We start from the raw sequence: 18,810 nt of genomic DNA, 5'->3' as shown, positions 1-18,810 counted from the left end.
AAAATATGGCATATAGATTTTTTTGTTGAAAATATTGCGTGATTTAATTGATTCACTTTTTTGGTAGGTTCTAGGGAGGAAAAGAAACAAAACATCAATCAGGTAGTTGCAAACAGGTTGGATGAGTAGGCCCAAGCACTGGGCTTGTTGAGGCTTGCCCACTACTGTCTTCGAAAGGAAATCAGATAGCTGGGGAGTGGATAAGCCACAACCTGAGGCTTGGAATCTGGTAGTCGCTTTTCAAAATTATACAATCAATTGGATACCATTGAAGCAATAGCTACCCTATGCAGAAACAATGAAGTTGAATCTCTCGGTCCAAACACATTTTATGCAACTGTACCTTATAAAATGATTTTACCAAACTTAATTATTTATACTTATTGTCAAATGCACTTTGAAACACACTGAACACTTTGAAAGAAAATTGAAATACATCAATACATTTAGATAGGAAATATCTTTATTTTGCCTTTACCTTCACTGTAAATTGACAATAATTATGATTCAGATTTTAAGGACACAGAGGAGAAAAAGACCATAATGCAGTTTATATACAGCAAAACCTCAGGAGAACACTGCTCAAAGATAAAATTGCTCTTGATAAACTGATTACTGTCATTGTAGAGCTTTATATATATATATATATATATATCACAATTTCATAAGAACCAGAACTGCTCATTAATATTTTACAGCAAGAGCCAATTTAGATCCACTATATTGCATGTTTCAAGTATTATTGGAATCTTATTTGACACACTTCAAATGCCAGTGGTACACTTCCATTAAATTAATACCAATGTCAAAAACTTGACTATGAAGATGAATGTCTGATGAAAGAGTATGAGAAATCCTTCACATTATGGAAGGTACCACTGATTTCACTCGAACTTCAATTTTATTCACTTCTATAAAGTGCACAGCATTACATCACTAATAGCAGCATCCAAGATGTGCTTTCAATAACTTGAATCATACATTAAATAACTTGAGAACGGTTTTGTCATTTAAACAAAAAAAGCAACATGTACAGCACAGTATTTGGCCATTCAGCCCAACAGGTCCATGCTGGTATTTATGCTACACACAAGCCTCCTCCCTCCTTCATCTAACCCGAGCAGCCTCCTCCCTGCCTCCTTCATCTAACCCTATCAGTATATCCTTTTAACAGTGTTATTTAGCTAGAATTAAGTATTTTTAAACATATGTTGGTGACATAGAACTATGAAATTACTTGCTTAGATTTATTGGTTTGACATCAAAAGTGGGGAATGTTGTAGGGACTGGAGCTGTACTAGCATCCAGTTCCTGTAACAGTGGTTAAATTTATTCTACTTCTAAGTGAGAGCTTAAGTATAATTATGAGCCATAGATCTTGCTTACCTGCTGAATAAACATGGTAAGTCCACTGTTTGCCACTGCAGATTCTTTATTTATGTAGCAAGGGCAGTCTTTAATTTTACTAGTGTAACATAGATGGCACTGTTGTGAACTTGGAGATTATATGGCACCTACGATGTCACAACTTTTAAAAAAATAATCTTGGCAGCACCAGTTGGCTAATGTAACAAAAAATGAAACCCCTATGAAAATTAAAACATATATTACACTGTTAAGGAATTTGCATCATGTGTTTATATATGAAAGGCAAAGGCACTTACACAAAGGCCTTCCATGGCTATTGATACGTTTTGTTGATTTCAGGGTGCTATTCTAAAGGAGGTCTGTTTAAAATAGTAGACACAAGAATTTCATGTGAATGCATTAAATATTCAGATGCTAATATTTCCACAGCATAATTTCAAGACTAATGGAACTTAACCACAGAATTAAATTTCCACTTCAAGTAACTGAAATAACTGCATGGAGTATAATTGTTGAGGACAACAAAAATTGACAGGTTGACCTGTTTCAATACTTCAGATCCAGATGCATCAGTAGGGAAGAAAGAATAAGTGCTAGAAACAGGTCACTAGCTAAACTAAGACTACTAACTGCCAACAGCAGCAAGATCCTTCTCTGCAGTTTATTTGCTGAATTATAAAGATACAACTTAAGAAAATGTATATTATTGTTTGTTCTCTGCAAAAAATAAAATACCCATGTTCTTTAACAAATCACACAGGACAATTTGATAAAAGCATTTAAAATTATGAAGGGATGGGACTGACTAGATAGAAACATATTGTTTCCAGTGTTTTAGGGGTCTAGAATGAGAAAGTAACATTAATTGTAAGAGATTTAGGACAGAGAACAGGAAAAATTTTTTTGCAAGGCTGTGGAATGCATGACCAGCATTAGTGAGTGAAGCAGATATCATGAAGCATTTAAGAATAGGTTAGATAGGTGGTTGAAGGAAAGTGGGATAAAGGCAGAAGGGAACAGGGCAGGCACATGGGGTTAGGACTCGTGTGCAGGATAAACACCAGCAACGAGTGTTTCCGTGTTGCAATTTCTATGTAAATGCTTACTTGTTTTAAGGGTGATAATGTTGTATTTGTTTGATGCATTAATAGCAATAGAGAGGGAGTTTAAATATTTGCGATGAAAATCATATTAGGCAGTGTCTGTAGTCTCAATTGCACAAGTTTGCCAAATACTTTCAAAAAGGATAGTTTAATATGGCTATTTATTTATTTGATCATTCTCAAGACTGATGAAAGCCTAGGATGTAGAATGTGCTTTATCAACAATGCATTTGTTACATATTTTTGCTGCTCAAACTGATATTACATAAGACAGATTATTGTACAAAAATACAGAATTGTGTGCGAGCAAACAGTAGACTGATGTCCTAAAACAAAGTCCTTTTCTGTTCATTTTTTTAAAGCATTTTTTGTAAACAGCTCGCATTTTGTCATAATCTAAAATAAACTAATTGTTACCTGATAACCGATTCATTAATGGATTTAGTAAAGTAATTGTTAAAATTCTTTCACTGGAGATACTTTCTCAAATTGTCTTGCAGTATTAATGAAAACTTTAGACTTCCTATGCTGAGATTCTGCTATGGCAAAATATTTAGCGGATAATGTCTAGATAATGTGTATCGGGGTAAAGGAAACTAATAAGAACAGCTAATAACTTGTTGCCATCCAAAAGGCAATAGTTTGTGTTCTTGATGAACGCTGTAGCCCGTGAAATCTCTTCTTGATAGTCTGCATACTGCTTGCTCACTGACATTGATTCAAGTCCATGCAGGGCCTGAAATACAAAAGGAAAATTGTTATTTTGTTTAGTACGAATAATGTTTTTCACAATTAGGAATTATTAATCACTGCATGGTGATTATGAATAGGTGGAGTAAAAGTGGATACCAGTGATTTCAGGTGAGTCACTGAATATATTTGGTGTCAAAAAAGCTGAACTAGTGATTAGGGTATGTGAAAAATAAAAACTGACTTCAATGGTAGATGGACAGCCTTCAACGCACCAAGTCCGTTTACTACTTAAATCACCTGACACGCAGGTAAGTGCGAGGCGGCTTTTGTGGAATGGAGATCTCTTTATCCAGTATCCATAGTGGCAGAGAAGCCGCTCTACCTCCAGGATTGAATGCTTGCACAGCTCCAACCCAGGGATAGAGGTATTCTCTGCCGCTATGGATGCTGGGTAAAGAACACCCTATTCCACAAAAGCCGGAAACTGCCAGTCGGGGGAAGTTGGGAATCAGGGACCCTGAAATCGCCAGTTGGTGGGGGGGGGGGTGGGGGGTGGGGGGGGCTCTGGCATCACGGGGGAGGGGGGGGGGCTGAAATCGCAGGGGGCTCGGGAGACTGGGTGGGGGGGTGGGGAGTGATAGAGAGAATGGTTTCCCTTTTTCCCTGCCCGCTCACGGATGGCCTCCTGGTTCTTGGAACTCTCACGCAACAGCTGCTGGTGTGAAACCACAAATAAAGATTCTCAACTGCAGGTAAGGTAAATTCAATAACATTTGTAGAAGTCACGTGATCCGATGTCACGTGGTCAGAGGCCATGTGGTCAGAACACCACGTGATCAAACCTCCAGGAATGCCTCCAACCAGAGTTGGCAACCCTATTCCACCAATACGTCAGGTACTGACGAGCTGCTCATAGCCCCCTGTCCAACAACCCCCCCCACCCCAACCTGGCTGCACTTCAAACAGCAGCTGCAGCACACGGAGGGAGAGGGCCCTGGACAGGGGTCTGCAGGACATTAATCCCCCCCAATTTGGCTGGGATCTCCCAGGCACTCCGACCCTACAGCAGCCACCTTGCCCTGTACAGGCTGCCAAAGTAGCAGATCCCAGGATCTGGACATCCCTACCTCAATGGAAAAGGACCATAGGATGGCAATAAACTGGGAAACCCAACAAAGAGAAAATGAATTGAAGTCACGTCCTGCTGGCAGGGCTCCAGAATTAGGCATGAACCCAGGTGAGGGCAGGAGATACAGCCAATCCTGGGATATTTGGTTTATCCAGTTTACTGCAGATACAATAACCATTTTGAAAAGGAAACCTGATGCAAGTTCCTTAGGTGTCCCTAATCTACAGGTTTCACTGTACAGTCCCCACTACTTACACCATCTACTCGTATCACAGGCAGTCACCTAAATCGGACAAATAGCGCTAACCATTTGCCAATACCATAGGAATCAATTATAAAGGCACCACTTAAAATGTATTAAGCATGTCTGCTATTTTGGGCAGTTCAATAAATTCTTCGCACCTCTTTAATCCCCTGCATTTAACTCATTTCAGGGTCAAATAGGAAGCTAAAATTGCATACGGTCTGGCCAGGGAGAGGGATGGAGTCGGTGGCTAGGGAACGGAGTTTGTGGCGGGGACCGAAGACAATGGCTTCAGTCTTCCCAATATTTAGTAGGAGGAAATTTCTGCTCATCCAGCACTGGTTGTCAGACAAGCAGCATGACAAATCAGAGGCAGTGGGGGAGAGAGGGGTGATGGTGAGATAGAATTGGGTGTCGTCAGATTGGTTTTACCACCCATCACTTGTATCGGGAAAATCACGTTAACACCAACATACCTGCTGTAAGCAGTGGGGACAATACCATTTATGGGTTGGGTTATTTATTTCAACACAGGTAGGTTACTTCTTGAGGTATTTAAAATTTGTTTTCTGATTAATAAGTTTTCTTCGCTTAACCCTATCTTACAACCTTTGCCTTACATGTCGAAACACAATCTAACATCGTTCAGTCATTCCTCAGTGGATGAAGTTATATTGTTAGTTGCGCAATAATGGCACTATTTTTAAAATGGCATCGGGGAACTATGTCTACTTGTACCACTTGTGGAGAGGGGTTTTCGTAGATTACAATTCGAGGAGTCCAACAAATACGCGCTTCATCACTTGCACCAACACATGTCTGCGATGATAACGTTCATTATTTGTTCCACTGTGAGTCAATTTCATTGCAATCTCACATGGCTTCTTGTTACACTCCAGCTGATGCACAGCACTAACATGGCAAAACTATCTTTCCTGTTGGTTAGCGGACTGAAGTAATAAAGTCAGACAAACTCCAATTCTGACTCAGTCCTCAAGGGATTAAAATATCCTTTTAGAACATATATCTTACATAGGCTGATAATCTCTTAGATTTGTGTATAAAATAAACTTTTAAAGATGCCTCAGTGCAATGACATACATGGGTGACAATTCCTAAATTGAACTCATTAAATTCAACTTCACAAGTGATTTCAACATCTAAGAACGTAAGAAATAGGAGCAGGAGTAGGCCATATGGCCCCTCCAGCCTGCTTTGCCATTCAATCAGATCATGGCTGATCTTCAACCTCAACTCCACTTTCCTGCCCGATCCCCACATCCCTTGATTCCCCTAGAGTCCAAAAATCTATCCATCTCAACTTGAATATATTCAATGACTCAGCATTCACAGCCCTCTGGGGTAGAGAATTCCAAAGATTCACAACCCTCTGCATGAAGAAATTCCTCATCTCAATCTTGAGTGGCCATCCCCTTATCCTTCGACTATGCCCCCTTGTTCTAGACTCTCCAGCCAGGGGAAACAATCTCTCAGCATCTACCCTGTCAAGCCCCCTCATAATCTTCTATGTTTCAATGAGGTCACCTCTCATTCTCCAGAGGGTATGGGCCCATTTTACTCAACCTCTCTTCATAGGACAACCCTCTCATCCCAGGAATTAATCTAGTGAAACTTTGTTGCACAGCCTTCAAGGCCAGTATATCTATCCTTAGATAAGGAAACCAAAACTGTACGCAGTACTCCAGGTGAGGTCTCACTAAGGCCCTGTACACTGTAGTAAGACTTCCTTACTCTTGTACTCCAACCCCCTTGCAATAAAGGCCAACATGCCATTTACTTTCCTAATTGCTTATTGTGCCTGCATACTAACTTTTTGTGTTTCTTGTATGAGGACACTCAAGTCTCTCTGAACATCAAGATTTAATAGTTTCTCACCATTTAAAACATATTCTGCTTTTATATTCTACCTACCAAAGTGAATAACCTCACATTTCCCCACATTATATTCCATCTACCACCTTCTTGTCCATTCACTTAATCTGTCTATATCCCTTTGCAGACTTTTTGGGCTCAATTTTCAAAGCGCAGCAGGGGAGTCAATGGGTGTGCGGCAAACCCGGATAATAAAAACTTACCGTTCCCCACATGATCGCAAGTTAATTGGTGGCCCTTAATGTGGCTTCTGGGTTTGCTGTCCGAAAGTTGCGCAGTGGGCAGACTGCACACCCACATGACAGGCTGTCAGCAGGAGCGTCTGTATTTAAAGGGCCATTGCTCCAATGGCTTTTGCTGGAGCAAAGACCAAAAAGACACAGTGGAGCAGCACAGGGACAAGGCTGCTCCAAGATTTAATGATGCCTCACTCCAGGAGCTACTGGTTGGTGTGAGGAGGAGGAGGGAGGAACTGTTTTACCTGGCTGACAGGAGGAAGTGCCCTGCTTCTGCCACCAAGAAGGCCTCGCTCGAGGTGGCAGAGGAGGTCACCAGCAGGAGCAACATATCCTGCACCTGAGTCCAGTGCAGGAAGTGTTTCAATGACCTAACTAGGTCAGCAAAAGTGAGTACACTTACGATTCTCCTGCATTCCGTGGTGCACATCACCCCCCGCAACTCGTTCTGCACTACCATCACATCACTCCTCACACCCACTTAAGGCTCACCCTCAACTTACCTTCACCCCTGAGCACCTTCTCACCTCCCCATTTGTCACCCTACCACTATCACTCATCCCAATCCTGACTCAATGTGATGTCTCTCTCATACTCGCTCTCTGATGCATCTCTTTCACGGTCAGCCTCACCCAAAGCAATGCATTCATCGGTTGGTACTTCACCATCACTCTCTCACCCATCTGTACTTTCTCCCCTTCCAGAAGAGAGCTCAGAATGCAAGCGAGAGGGCAAGGGCTGGAGGGGAGCCTCCACAAATAGTGGTCCTCACAGATGCGGAGGAGGAGGCCCTGAAGATCTGCTGCACACTTGAGTGCCTGTCCGTCGGGGACGCCGAGACTGGCCCCCACAAGCATCTGGTCACGCAACTTTAACATTCATCACACACAACATGAATTGATGTTAAGAATTATTGGCATATTGAACACCTCAGTATGCTCATCAAAACATGACACATCTGTGATGATGCTTAATATTGCCTTCTGTTCTCTTACAGGCCATTAAACGACTGCAGTGATGGCAGAGGGCGATTCCTCAGAGAAGCTCCAGGCCTCTGAGGGCGCACCGTCACATCTTAGCATGCCATCCACCAGCGCAGATACTCACACCTCGGTGAGTCCTAGTAGTCAGTTAGCTGGGTTGGCACCTGGTGAGTCATCACACACGTGAGCATGAGCAGACATAGGTGGCAGGGGCAGCTGCGGAGAGTCCGCTTCGGTGGGTGCACTCCTCTCCATGCTCTGCCCAGCTGGATGCAGATGCTGAACCTCAGAGGCCATCCATTAAAAGGAGAATGATTGAGGGACAGCAGCACATTTGCGAGGCACTGGAACAGGTTCCACGCACACTCTCCACAATATCACACATGATGGAGGAGTCCAGCTCCTGCATGAGTGGAATGGCACAGGTACAGGAGCCATCGCAGCCCCCATCCTGATGGTGTCAGTTTGAGGGGGTCTGGAAAGTTGATCAATGTGTGTAAACAGAACAGTTCCGAGTGGAAACCAAGTCTAAACACAAAGATCTCCTAGCCAAAAGTTTGTCTGAGAGAACAGAGTGCCCTGCTGCAATAATTCACCTTTTATCCCCATCTGTCAAACAGGGATTTAAATGTCCAAATGACTGCCGGCTGAAACACGACTCGTTCCCCATTTTGTGTTTCACACAGGATGGGAAACTCGCTGAGGCAGAATTAAAATCCTTTCCCTGCCTCAATCACCATAAAATTAAGTACTTTAACAACTTTAACTATCTTAATGACTGCTTTAAATATCAGCCCGCCGGCAGGACATCTGGATTCCTGAAGCGCGCACACGCAGATGCGTCTTTGTGAAACGTGGGAGTCGGCGGGTTGCAGCCGGCTTCCTTACCCGCTCCGGATTTTCCCAATTTTCGTTGTCCCCCCCGGCCCCAGACTTACATTTGAAATTGAGCCCTTTGTGTCCTTCTCACAGCTTAGTTTCCCATCTAGCTTTGTATTGTCATCAAACTTGGATACATTACACTTGGTCCCCTCATCTAAGTCATTAATATAGATTAGAAATGGCTGAGGCCCAAGCACCGATCCTTGCGGCACCCCACTAATTACAGCCTGCCAACCTGAAAATGACCCATTTATCCCTACTCTCTGTCCTTTAACCAATCCTCTATCCATGCGAATATATTACCCCCAACCCCATGATCGCTTACCTTGTGTAACAACCTTTTATGTGGCACCTTATCGAATGCCTTTTGAAAATCCAAATATACAACATCCACTGGTTCCCCTTTATCTACCCTGCTAGTTACATCCTCAAAAAACTCTAATAAATTTGTGAAACCTGATTTCCCTTTCATAAAACAATGTTGACTCTGCCTAATCTTATTATGATTTTCTAAGTGCCCTGTTACCACTTCCTTAATAATGGATTCCAGCATTTTCCTGATGACCAATGTCAGGCTAACTGGCCTGTAGTTCCCTGTTTTCTCTTTCCCTCCCTTCTTGAATAGCAGGGTAACATTTGCTACCTTCCAGTCCACTTGGACCGTTCCAGAATCTAGAGAATTTTGGAAGATCATAACCAATGCATCCACTATCTCTGCAGCCACTTCTTTTAGAACCCTAGGATGTAGGCCAACTGGTCTAGGGGATTTGTCAGCTTTTAGTCCCATTAGTTTGTGCAGTATTTTTTCCTCTAGTGATATTAATTAAGTTCCTCACTCTGATTTACCCCTTGGTTCCCCACTATTTTTGATATGCTTTTTGTATCTTCTACTGTGAAGACAGATATAAAATATTTGTTTAACGCATCTGCCATTTCCTGATTCCCTATTATAATTTCTCCTATCTCAGCCTCTAAGGGACTAATGTTTACTTTTGCTACTCTCTTCCTTTTTACATACTTGTAGAAGCTCTTACAATCCATTTTTATATTTCTTGCTAGTTTACTTTCATATTCTATTTTCTCCCTTTTTATCAATTTTTTGGTCGTCCTTTGTTGGTTTCTAAAACTCTCCCAATCCCCAGGATTATTATTCTTCTTGGCAACATTATAGGCCTATTCTTTCAATCTAATACTCTCCTTAACTTCTTTAGTTAGCCACAGGTGGATCACTTTTCCTGTGGAGTTTTTATTTCTCAATGGAATGTATACTTGTTGGGAATATTGAAATATTTCTTTAAATGTTTGCCATTGCTTTTCAACTGTCAAACCCTTTAATTTAATTTCCCAATCTACTTTTGACAACTTGCCCCCATACCTATGTAATTGGCTTTATTTAAATTTAAGACTCTAGTTTCTGACTTAAGTACGTTACTTTCAAACTGAATGTGAAATTCTTTCATATTATGATCACTCTTCCCCAGAGGTTCTTTTATTGTGAGATTACTATCTTACTACCCTATCTCATTACATAATACAAATCTAAAATAGGCTGTTCCCTGGTTGGTTTCATGATGTATTGCTCGAGGAAACCGTCTCTAATACAACTCATCTTCCATACTACCTTTGCCAATTTGATTTGCTCAGTTTATATGCAGATTAAAGTCCCCCATGATGACTGCATTTCCTTTGTTACAAGCTCCCATCATTACATGATTAATACTCTGTCCAACGTTATTGCTACTATTAGGGGACCTATAAACTACTCCCACCAGTGTTTTCTGCCCCTTGTTATTCCTAATTTCTACCCATATTGATTCTACTTCCTGATCTTCTGAGCCAAGATCCATTCTCACCACTGTGCTTATGTCATGCTTTATTATTAGGGCTACTCCCACTCCTTTTCCATTCTGGCTGTCTTTTCTAAATGTCATGTACCGTGGAATATTTAGTTCCCAACCTTGGTCATTTTGCAACCGTGTCTCTGTAATGGCTATTAGGTCAAACCCATTTATCTCTATTTGTGCAATTGGTTCATCTATCTTGTTACGAATGCTCCGAGCATTCAGATAAAGAGCCTTTAGTTTTGACTTTTTACCATTTTTTTCTGCTTTGACCTTACTTGTTGTTGCACTATTATTGGTAAACTCTCTGTCCCTTCCTGCCACACTCTGCTGATCTTTACCCAAGTCACTACACTGTTCTATTATCTTAACTTTTCTCCTTAGATTTGTAAATTTCCCCTCACCTGATCCCTCCCCCCAACTTTTTAGTTTAAAGTCCTATCTAGAGCCCTAGCTATTCGATTCGCCAGGACGCTGGTCCCAGCCCGGTTTAAGTGGAGCCTGTCCCAACAGAACAGCTCTCTCTTTCCTCAGTACTGGTGCCAGTGTCCCATGAATTGAAACCTCTTCCTCCCACACCACTCTTTTAGCCACGCATTTAATTCTCTGATCTGTTTGTCCCTATGCCAATTTGCACGTGGCTCAGGTAGTAATCCAGAGATTATTACCTTTGAGGTTGTGCTTGTTAATTTAGACCCTAGCTCCTCAAATTGTCTCAGCAGAACCTCATTCTTAGTTCCACCCATGTTGCTGGTTCCTACGTGGACCACAACAACTGGATCCTCCCTCTCATGCTCCAAGTTCTTTTCCAGCCGTGAGGAGATGTCCTTAACCCTGGCACCGGGCAGGCAACACAGCTTTCAAGGTACCCGATTGCGGCAACAGAGAACACTGTCTGTTCTCCTAACTATACTATCCCCGACAACTACCAAATTCCTTTTTACTCCCCCCACTTGAATGGCCTCCTCCACCACAGTGCCATGGTCAGTTTGCCCATCCTCCCTGCAGTCCTTGCTCTCATCCTTACAGGTAGCAAGTACCTCATACCAGTTGGACAAGGTCAAGGGCTGAGGCTCCTCCATCACTAGATCTTGTGTCCTCTTACTTGCCTGACTCGCAGTCACACGCTCCTCTCCCTGAACACTGAACGAATCTAAACTACTACCTAATCTAAGGGGTGTGACTGCCTCCTGGATCAAAGTTTCCAGGTCCGTCTCCCTGATGCATCACAATGTCTGCAGCTCAGACTCCAGCTCAACGAATCTGAGCCGAAGCTCCTTGAGCTGCAGAAACTTACTGCAGATGTGGTTGCCTGAGATCACACTGCTCTCCACAAACTCCCACATGCTGCAGTTACGACACACCACCTGCCCTTCCACTGCTTGTCGAACCAGAATTTATTTAGATACTTTAAAAACCCTATAATCTCTTGCTATTCTTAGTTTTATTAACTAATTAATTTATCTAGTTAAAGTTATTGATTTAAGTTCTCAGTTAAACCCCTGCCCTAATTAGAGAGAAAAGAAAACAGTAATACTCACCAACCAATCATCTACCTACTGTCCTGTGACATCACTTTCAATTTCTGCCTGTGGTAAGTTGACTCCTACTGTGGGCTCGAATTTACCAGGCCTGCGGGTTCCCAGCGGGTGGTCCTCCGGGAGCGTGGTCAACACGCTCGGCGAAATTAGTGGGTTGCCCGCGCGATCGTAGCAGGCAACACACTAATAGGAATCAATTACCTGCTCCTCCGGGGTCCGCGCTGCTGGTCTGCGCGTCGGGTGGGCTGCGCATGCGCAGTACGATCTGTCAGCTGGAGGCTCTCTAGTTAAAGGGGCAGTCCTCCACTGACAGATGCTGCAACCAACGGAACAAATTGCAGCATGGAGCAGCCCAGGGGGAAGGTTGCTCCCAGTTTAATGATGCCTCACCCCAGGTATCATCAGATGGGGTGAGGAGGAGGGGGAGGACACAGATCTTCCCCCCGGCGGGCGGGAGGAAGCGGCCTGCCTCTGCCACCAAGAAGGCCTGGCTCGAGGTGGCAGAGGGGGTCACCTGCGCCACCAACATATGGCCCACCTGCATACAGTGCAGGAGGCGCTGCAATGACCGCAGTAGGTCAGCCACAGTGAGAACACGAAGTCTTTCCCCTACACTCCGTCTGCCACAACACTGCCCCCACCCCACATCTCCTTCGGCACCGCCAACACTACTCTGTCACATCACCCTTCATACCCACTCAAACCCCATCCTCATCTTACCTCCACCTACTCACCTCGCCAGTACTCATCCTGCCACTAACACGCGACCCAATCCTCATACAATCTCATTGCTCCATCCCATACTCACCCTCTCGTGCATCTCCCTCACGGCCAGCCTCACTCAACCTGCCACCACCTGTGCTGCATCCACAGGGCATGCATCACATATGTGCAGTAGGCAGCGTAAGGCAAACGTGTCGTGAGCATGAAGGGGGTGCACAAGGGTGTCTGAGGGTTTGTCCTGGGTGTTACCTATATTGAATTTCAGAGCAACAAACAGCACACATTATATTGACACCACCACTGCCATGTCTCCGCGAATCCTGTCCGTTGTGTCCAATAATGCCCGCTCCTGGGTATCACTATGAGGACCCACCACTGATGCCGCCCATCGTGTTACTGCAGAGTAGGTGCAGGTGTATTTGCAGGGCTCTTCCGCGCAGACGACTGAGAGACATCGGCGGTGTAGCCGGCTGCACCCTGGAAGGATGCGGAGGAGAAGTTGTGGAGGGCAGTGGTGACTTTGACAGCGACAGGTAAGCAGTTGGTGCTGGGGCCAGCCAGGAGCAGCTCGGCATGAAAGAGCCTGCAGATCTCCACGACTACATGTCGAGCGAATCTGCACCTCCCTGTGCACTGCTGCTCGGAGAGGTCCGGGGAGCTGCGCCTCGGTCTGTGGACCCTGTGGCGAGGGTAGTGCCCTCTGCGATGCGTCTCTCCCTGCAGTAGCCCTCCCTCCTGCTGTGCAGGTGGGCGTGCAACAACACCGTGTTGGGGGGCTCCACGTCTCTGCGGCGGACGGCGTGGACTGCGAGGCTGCTGGGCCTAGTCATGCTGCTCGTCCTCCGAGGGTGTCCACGCACCACCCAACTGGCAGGTGTTGGTCTGAGGGGTTGTGCAGGGTAGGTGGGTGGTTCCTCGGACTGGGGCTGCGGTTTCGTGTCGGTCTGTCCTCTGGCTTGGCGGGGGGTGGTGGAGGGCAGGGGTTGCCCTATGTGACGCGGTGGCCTCCTGCGTGGGTGAGGGCTCTCCCCCGTGGAGTGCACCTTGGCACCTGCCACAGGCTGCTGGCTGCAACACGCCTGGTTGGAGAGAGACTGTTTCGCCCAGTGTGGGAAACTCACTGCCTTGAACCTAAAATCCCACACTTCCTCTTTTGACAGCTGATTCAGCTCATTAACTGACCTCAACAAGCAAGGTAAGTGCTCTCAAGTGGAACCCCGCTGGCTTTAATTGCCTGCGGGATTCCCACCAGTGGGGCTTGCGCGCGCAGCCCCGCACGTCAGCGCGGTACCCGGAAGTGGCCGGGATTTCGGTGCGATCTGGTCACGTGACCGGATATCGGGATTTTCGGGGCCCCCCCCCGCTGGAAACCCGCAGGTAACCCGACGCGAAAATCGAGCCCTGTGTCTCGCTCCACACTCGGGCTCTATCACCCCCCCCGCTCTCGCTCCACACTCGGGCTCTATCACCCCCCCGCTCTCGCTCCACACTCGGGCTCTATCACCCCCCCGCTCTCGCTCCACACTCGGGCTCCATCGCCCCCCGCTCTCGCTCTACACTCGGGCTCTATCGCCCCCCGCTCTCGCTCTGCACTCGGGCTCTATCGCCCCCCGCTCTCGCTCTACACTCGGGCTCTATCGCCCCCCGCTCTCGCTCTACACTCGGGCTCTATCACCCCCCCGCTCTCGCTCCACACACGGGCTCTATCGCCCCCCGCTCCCGCTCTACACTCGGGCTCCATCGCCCCCCGCTCTCGCTCTACACTCGTGCTCCATCGCCCCCCGCTCTCGCTCTACACTCGGGCTCTATCGCCCCCCGCTCCCGCTCTACACTCGGGCTCTATCGCCCCCCGCTCCCGCTCTACACTCGGGCTCCATCGCCCCCCGCTCTCGCTCTACACTCGGGCTCTATCGCCCCCCGCTCTCGCTCTACACTCGGGCTCCATCGCCCCCCGCTCCCGCTCTACACTCGGGCTCTATCGCCCCCCGCTCTCGCTCTACACTCGGGCTCTATCGCCCCCCGCTCCCGCTCTACACTCGGGCTCTATCGCCCCCCGCTCTCGCTCTACACTCGGGCTCTATCGCCCCCCGCTCCCGCTCTACACTCGGGCTCTATCGCCCCCCGCTCTCGCTCTGCACTCGGGCTCTATCGCCCCCCGCTCCCGCTCTACACACGGGCTCTATCGCCCCCCGCTCCCGCTCGACACTCGGGCTCTATCGCCCCCCGCTCCCGCTCGACACTCGGGCTCTATCGCCCCCCGCTCCCGCTCGACACTCGGGCTCTATCGCCCCCCGCTCCCGCTCGACACTCGGGCTCTATCGCCCCCCGCTCCCGCTCGACACTCGGGCTCTATCGCCCCCCGCTCCCGCTCGACACTCGGGCTCTATCGCCCCCCGCTCCCGCTCGACACTCGGGCTCTATCGCCCCCCGCTCTCGCTCTACACTCGGGCTCTATCGCCCCCCGCTCCCGCTCTACACTCGGGCTCTATCGCCCCCCGCTCTCGCTCTACACTCGGGCTCTATCGCCCCCCGCTCCCGCTCTACACTCGGGCTCTATCGCCCCCCGCTCTCGCTCTGCACTCGGGCTCTATCGCCCCCCGCTCCCGCTCTACACACGGGCTCTATCGCCCCCCGCTCCCGCTCGACACTCGGGCTCTATCGCCCCCCGCTCCCGCTCGACACTCGGGCTCTATCGCCCCCCGCTCCCGCTCGACACTCGGGCTCTATCGCCCCCCGCTCCCGCTCGACACTCGGGCTCTATCGCCCCCCGCTCCCGCTCGACACTCGGGCTCTATCGCCCCCCGCTCCCGCTCTACACTCGGGCTCTATCGCCCCCCGCTCCCGCTCGACACTCGGGCTCTATCGCCTCCCGCTCTCGCTCTACACTCGGGCTCTATCGCCCCCCGCTCCCGCTCGACACTCGGGCTCTATCGCCCCCCGCTCCCGCTCTACACTCGGGCTCTATCGCCCCCCGCTCCCGCTCGACACTCGGGCTCTATCGCCCCCCGCTCCCGCTTGACACTCGGGCTCTATCGCCCCCCGCTCCCGCTCGACACTCGGGCTCTATCGCCCCCCGCTCCCGCTCGACACTCGGGCTCTATCGCCCCCCGCTCCCGCTCGACACTCGGGCTCTATCGCCCCCCGCTCTCGCTCTACACTCGGGCTCTATCGCCTCCCGCTCTCGCTCTACACTCGGGCTCTATCGCCTCCCGCACCCGCTCTACACTCGGGCTTCATCACCCCCCGCTCTACACTCGGGCTTCATCACCCCCTGCTCTACACTCGGGCTTTATCATGCCCCTCTCTACTCGGGCTTTATCACCCCCCGCTCCCGCTCTACACTCGGGCTTTATCATCCCCCTCTCTACACTTGGGCTCTATCACCCCCCGCTCTACACTCGGGCTTCATCACCCCCCGCTCTACACTCGGGCTTCATCACCCCCCGCTCTCGCTCTGCACTCGGGCTTTATCGCCTCCCGCTCCCGCTCTACACTCGGGCGCCATCGCCTCCCGCTCTCCTCTCGGTATAATCTAGGCAGCATATTTATGCCAATATGTAACTTTCATTTTACAGGTGTTAATGTTGAGGTAACTATCTTTCTTTCAAGCATATCCAGATATGAGTCAACCACTGGAGATGATGAATTGTCAACTTACCCCAGTCTGGCAGCCCACAGAGATTAATATTGCTTGGCGGTTGGCCAAGCAAACTTTGGCCAAATTAGTTTTTGAGTACAGGACATGGATAGCCAACTTTCATTAAAGATATGGACAGATGTTGTCAGTTTTATGCATTGGCCACCCCCCTGACAGAGACAAGGGGGCTTCAAAAAATATACACCAGTCTGAAGCCAATTTTAAAATCATCTTGTCAATCTATTATGATAAAAACTACAGTATAGAAATGTTTCTTATTTTATGCAGGAAGAAAGCTTTGCTTATATCACATACCTAACCAATTAAAGATTGGAACTCCCTAAACTTACTAAGGCAGTGACCAAAGTATACATCTATCAATTCTACTTGAACAAAATAGTGCAAGCCCGACCATTTTGTTTCAGCCATCAAGAAATCCTCTAGTCTTATTTTCTGCTTTTATGTATTCATCATACTATCCCTTTACAACATGAATAAATAGGGAGAAGGGCTACAGACAAAACACTTATTGGTCCAGTTTGGATCTATTCCATCTTTTGTTAAACATTTTTTAAAAAAAAGCACAAGTTCAAACTTCTAGTGCTGGCAACCGGAGAAGCACAGAAATGCTGGAGTTGGTTATACTTATGACAGTACCAATCGGATCAAAATATCGTGCAAGAAAAGCTCTGAGGCTTACCAGATAACATTAGGAATGCTGACCTATATGATAAAATACTTGACATATGGCAACCATTCATGGATTTGTATCTGCCACCACATAATAATAACCTGAACTCAAAACACAATGCAAAGTGGTTAAGTTTGCTGATGGTGGCATACTAGGAAGGGCAGTGGAATCAAAGGAAGCAGCTCAGAAATTAGAATGAATTGGACAAACTAAGTATGTGGGCAGACTATAGGTGGATGAAATTTAATACAAACAATGTAAAGGCTGCACGTAGGAAGAAAGAATGGGCAAAACACATACTCCATGAGTTGTGCTGAATTAGCTAAGGATGAAGTTAAAAGAGACCTCGGAGTCTTCGTAGAATCGATGTTCAACAGGTCCAACCAATGCACAGCAGCAATTAACAAAAGCAAATGAAAGTTGAATTACTTAGCCAAAACAATAGAATACAAGTCAGAGAAAGTTTGATAAAATTGTACAGTCAAACTGCAGCTTGAGTACTGTGTCCAGTTCTGGTTGCTGCAAACAGGAGAGACATTACAGCGCTGGAGATAGTGCAGAGAAAAGCCACAAGACTGATCTCTAAGTGTCAAGGGTCCAAGTTATGAGGAAAGCAGGCAGTTGAGAGGCAATCTTATGCAAGATAGGCAAGAGAATGAAAAGATAAATCGATGTAGAGCAAAGAATCACGTTCAAACTAGTAAAAGACAAATTTAGGACTGATATCAGGAAATTCTCCTTCACACAAAGTTATCAACACATGGAATGAACTCCTGAATAGAGTACTCGGGGTGAAAATCCTCAAACCATTTACCAATTCGATGCTACAATGTGGGGGTAGGGGTGGAAGATATTGTAGAGTGCTTCTGAATGGATGAATGAATGGCCTTCCTTATCTTCTGAAAAAATCCAGTATTGAACTAATTGTGTAAGTTCTCAATACCTGCTGTGCTTTGGGAGACAGCTGTAGTTCTGTGCCAGGCTTCAGTCGAATGCGGTTCTCTGCAGGAAGCTGAACCAGTAGGAACGCTGACATGCTGCGTGCCACCACTCGAAACCTATAAAGACGTACAATCAGAAATCTGAATAACAACCAGCATAAAAAGAAAAGGGGATTGAATTAATATAGAGCCGTTGCCCAGGAAAGGCTACAAATCTCAATTTCAAGGAAATGGATGTGTAAAGGAAGGCACTAATATATTTGTGTTTGCTTGACATATGATGTGGGGACTGCAAAGACTCACGGCAAACTTTCCTATTCTAACTCACTGTTTTGCAGGATCTCAAAACTGTGCAACTCCTTACCCTTTCTCTACAATTTTTAGGCTTCTAAAACACAAGCCTGTGACACCTAATCATTACTTCCTGTTTTACCTCTTATTCTCTTTTAAATCTTCTGATGCCTTGCACTGTAGACTTTAGCCTTCACCTTGGTTTCTCAGTAAATAAAATGTGATCACACAGGATTTATAATTTTGCTACATATTACATTTATTCTAAATCATAAAGTAATAATTTAATCTATTTTACATTGTTTGACTTCATGATAGATATTTTATTGATTTAAGGCATGATGATTGTTCAAAACCTTTTAGTTCTGAAACATTCCAAGCAGTTATTAAGAGTAACTGGCTTGCAATTCATATGAACAATAGGTATGTTCAAAACCCCTGACACAATTGAGTGGTTCTTACCTAATAAATCACAAGGGCAAAGTTTGAGCAATCTTTATAATTATGAGAACTCCATATTGTATTATTCAAAAGCCTCAACAACAACGTACATTTGTATAGCTGCTTTAATGTAGAAAAACTTCCCAAAGCACTTCACAGAAGCATAATCAGAC

At 46.5% G+C, this 18,810-nt stretch overlaps 1 protein-coding gene across 1 annotated transcript in view; it reads right to left on the bottom strand.

The window, feature by feature from the left end:
- Nucleotides 1-445: 445 nt before the first annotated feature.
- The window catches only part of epg5 (ectopic P-granules autophagy protein 5 homolog (C. elegans)), a 182,076-nt gene continuing 163,711 nt past the window's right edge, over nucleotides 446-18,810 (bottom strand). Inside the window, exons 43-44 of the mRNA XM_067985336.1 lie at nucleotides 17,908-18,022; nucleotides 446-3,207 (exon numbers count right to left, since the gene is read on the bottom strand). Coding sequence (XP_067841437.1) covers nucleotides 3,025-3,207; nucleotides 17,908-18,022 — 298 coding nt within the window. The 3' untranslated portion in view covers nucleotides 446-3,024. The remainder of the gene's footprint in view (nucleotides 3,208-17,907; nucleotides 18,023-18,810) is intronic.

Source organism: Heptranchias perlo, chromosome 1, assembly GCF_035084215.1.
Source record: "Heptranchias perlo isolate sHepPer1 chromosome 1, sHepPer1.hap1, whole genome shotgun sequence".
Taxonomy (NCBI): Eukaryota; Metazoa; Chordata; class Chondrichthyes; order Hexanchiformes; family Hexanchidae; genus Heptranchias; species Heptranchias perlo.
The sequence above is the reverse complement of the archived record's forward strand: the minus strand, read 5'-3'. Positions and strand labels throughout refer to the sequence as shown.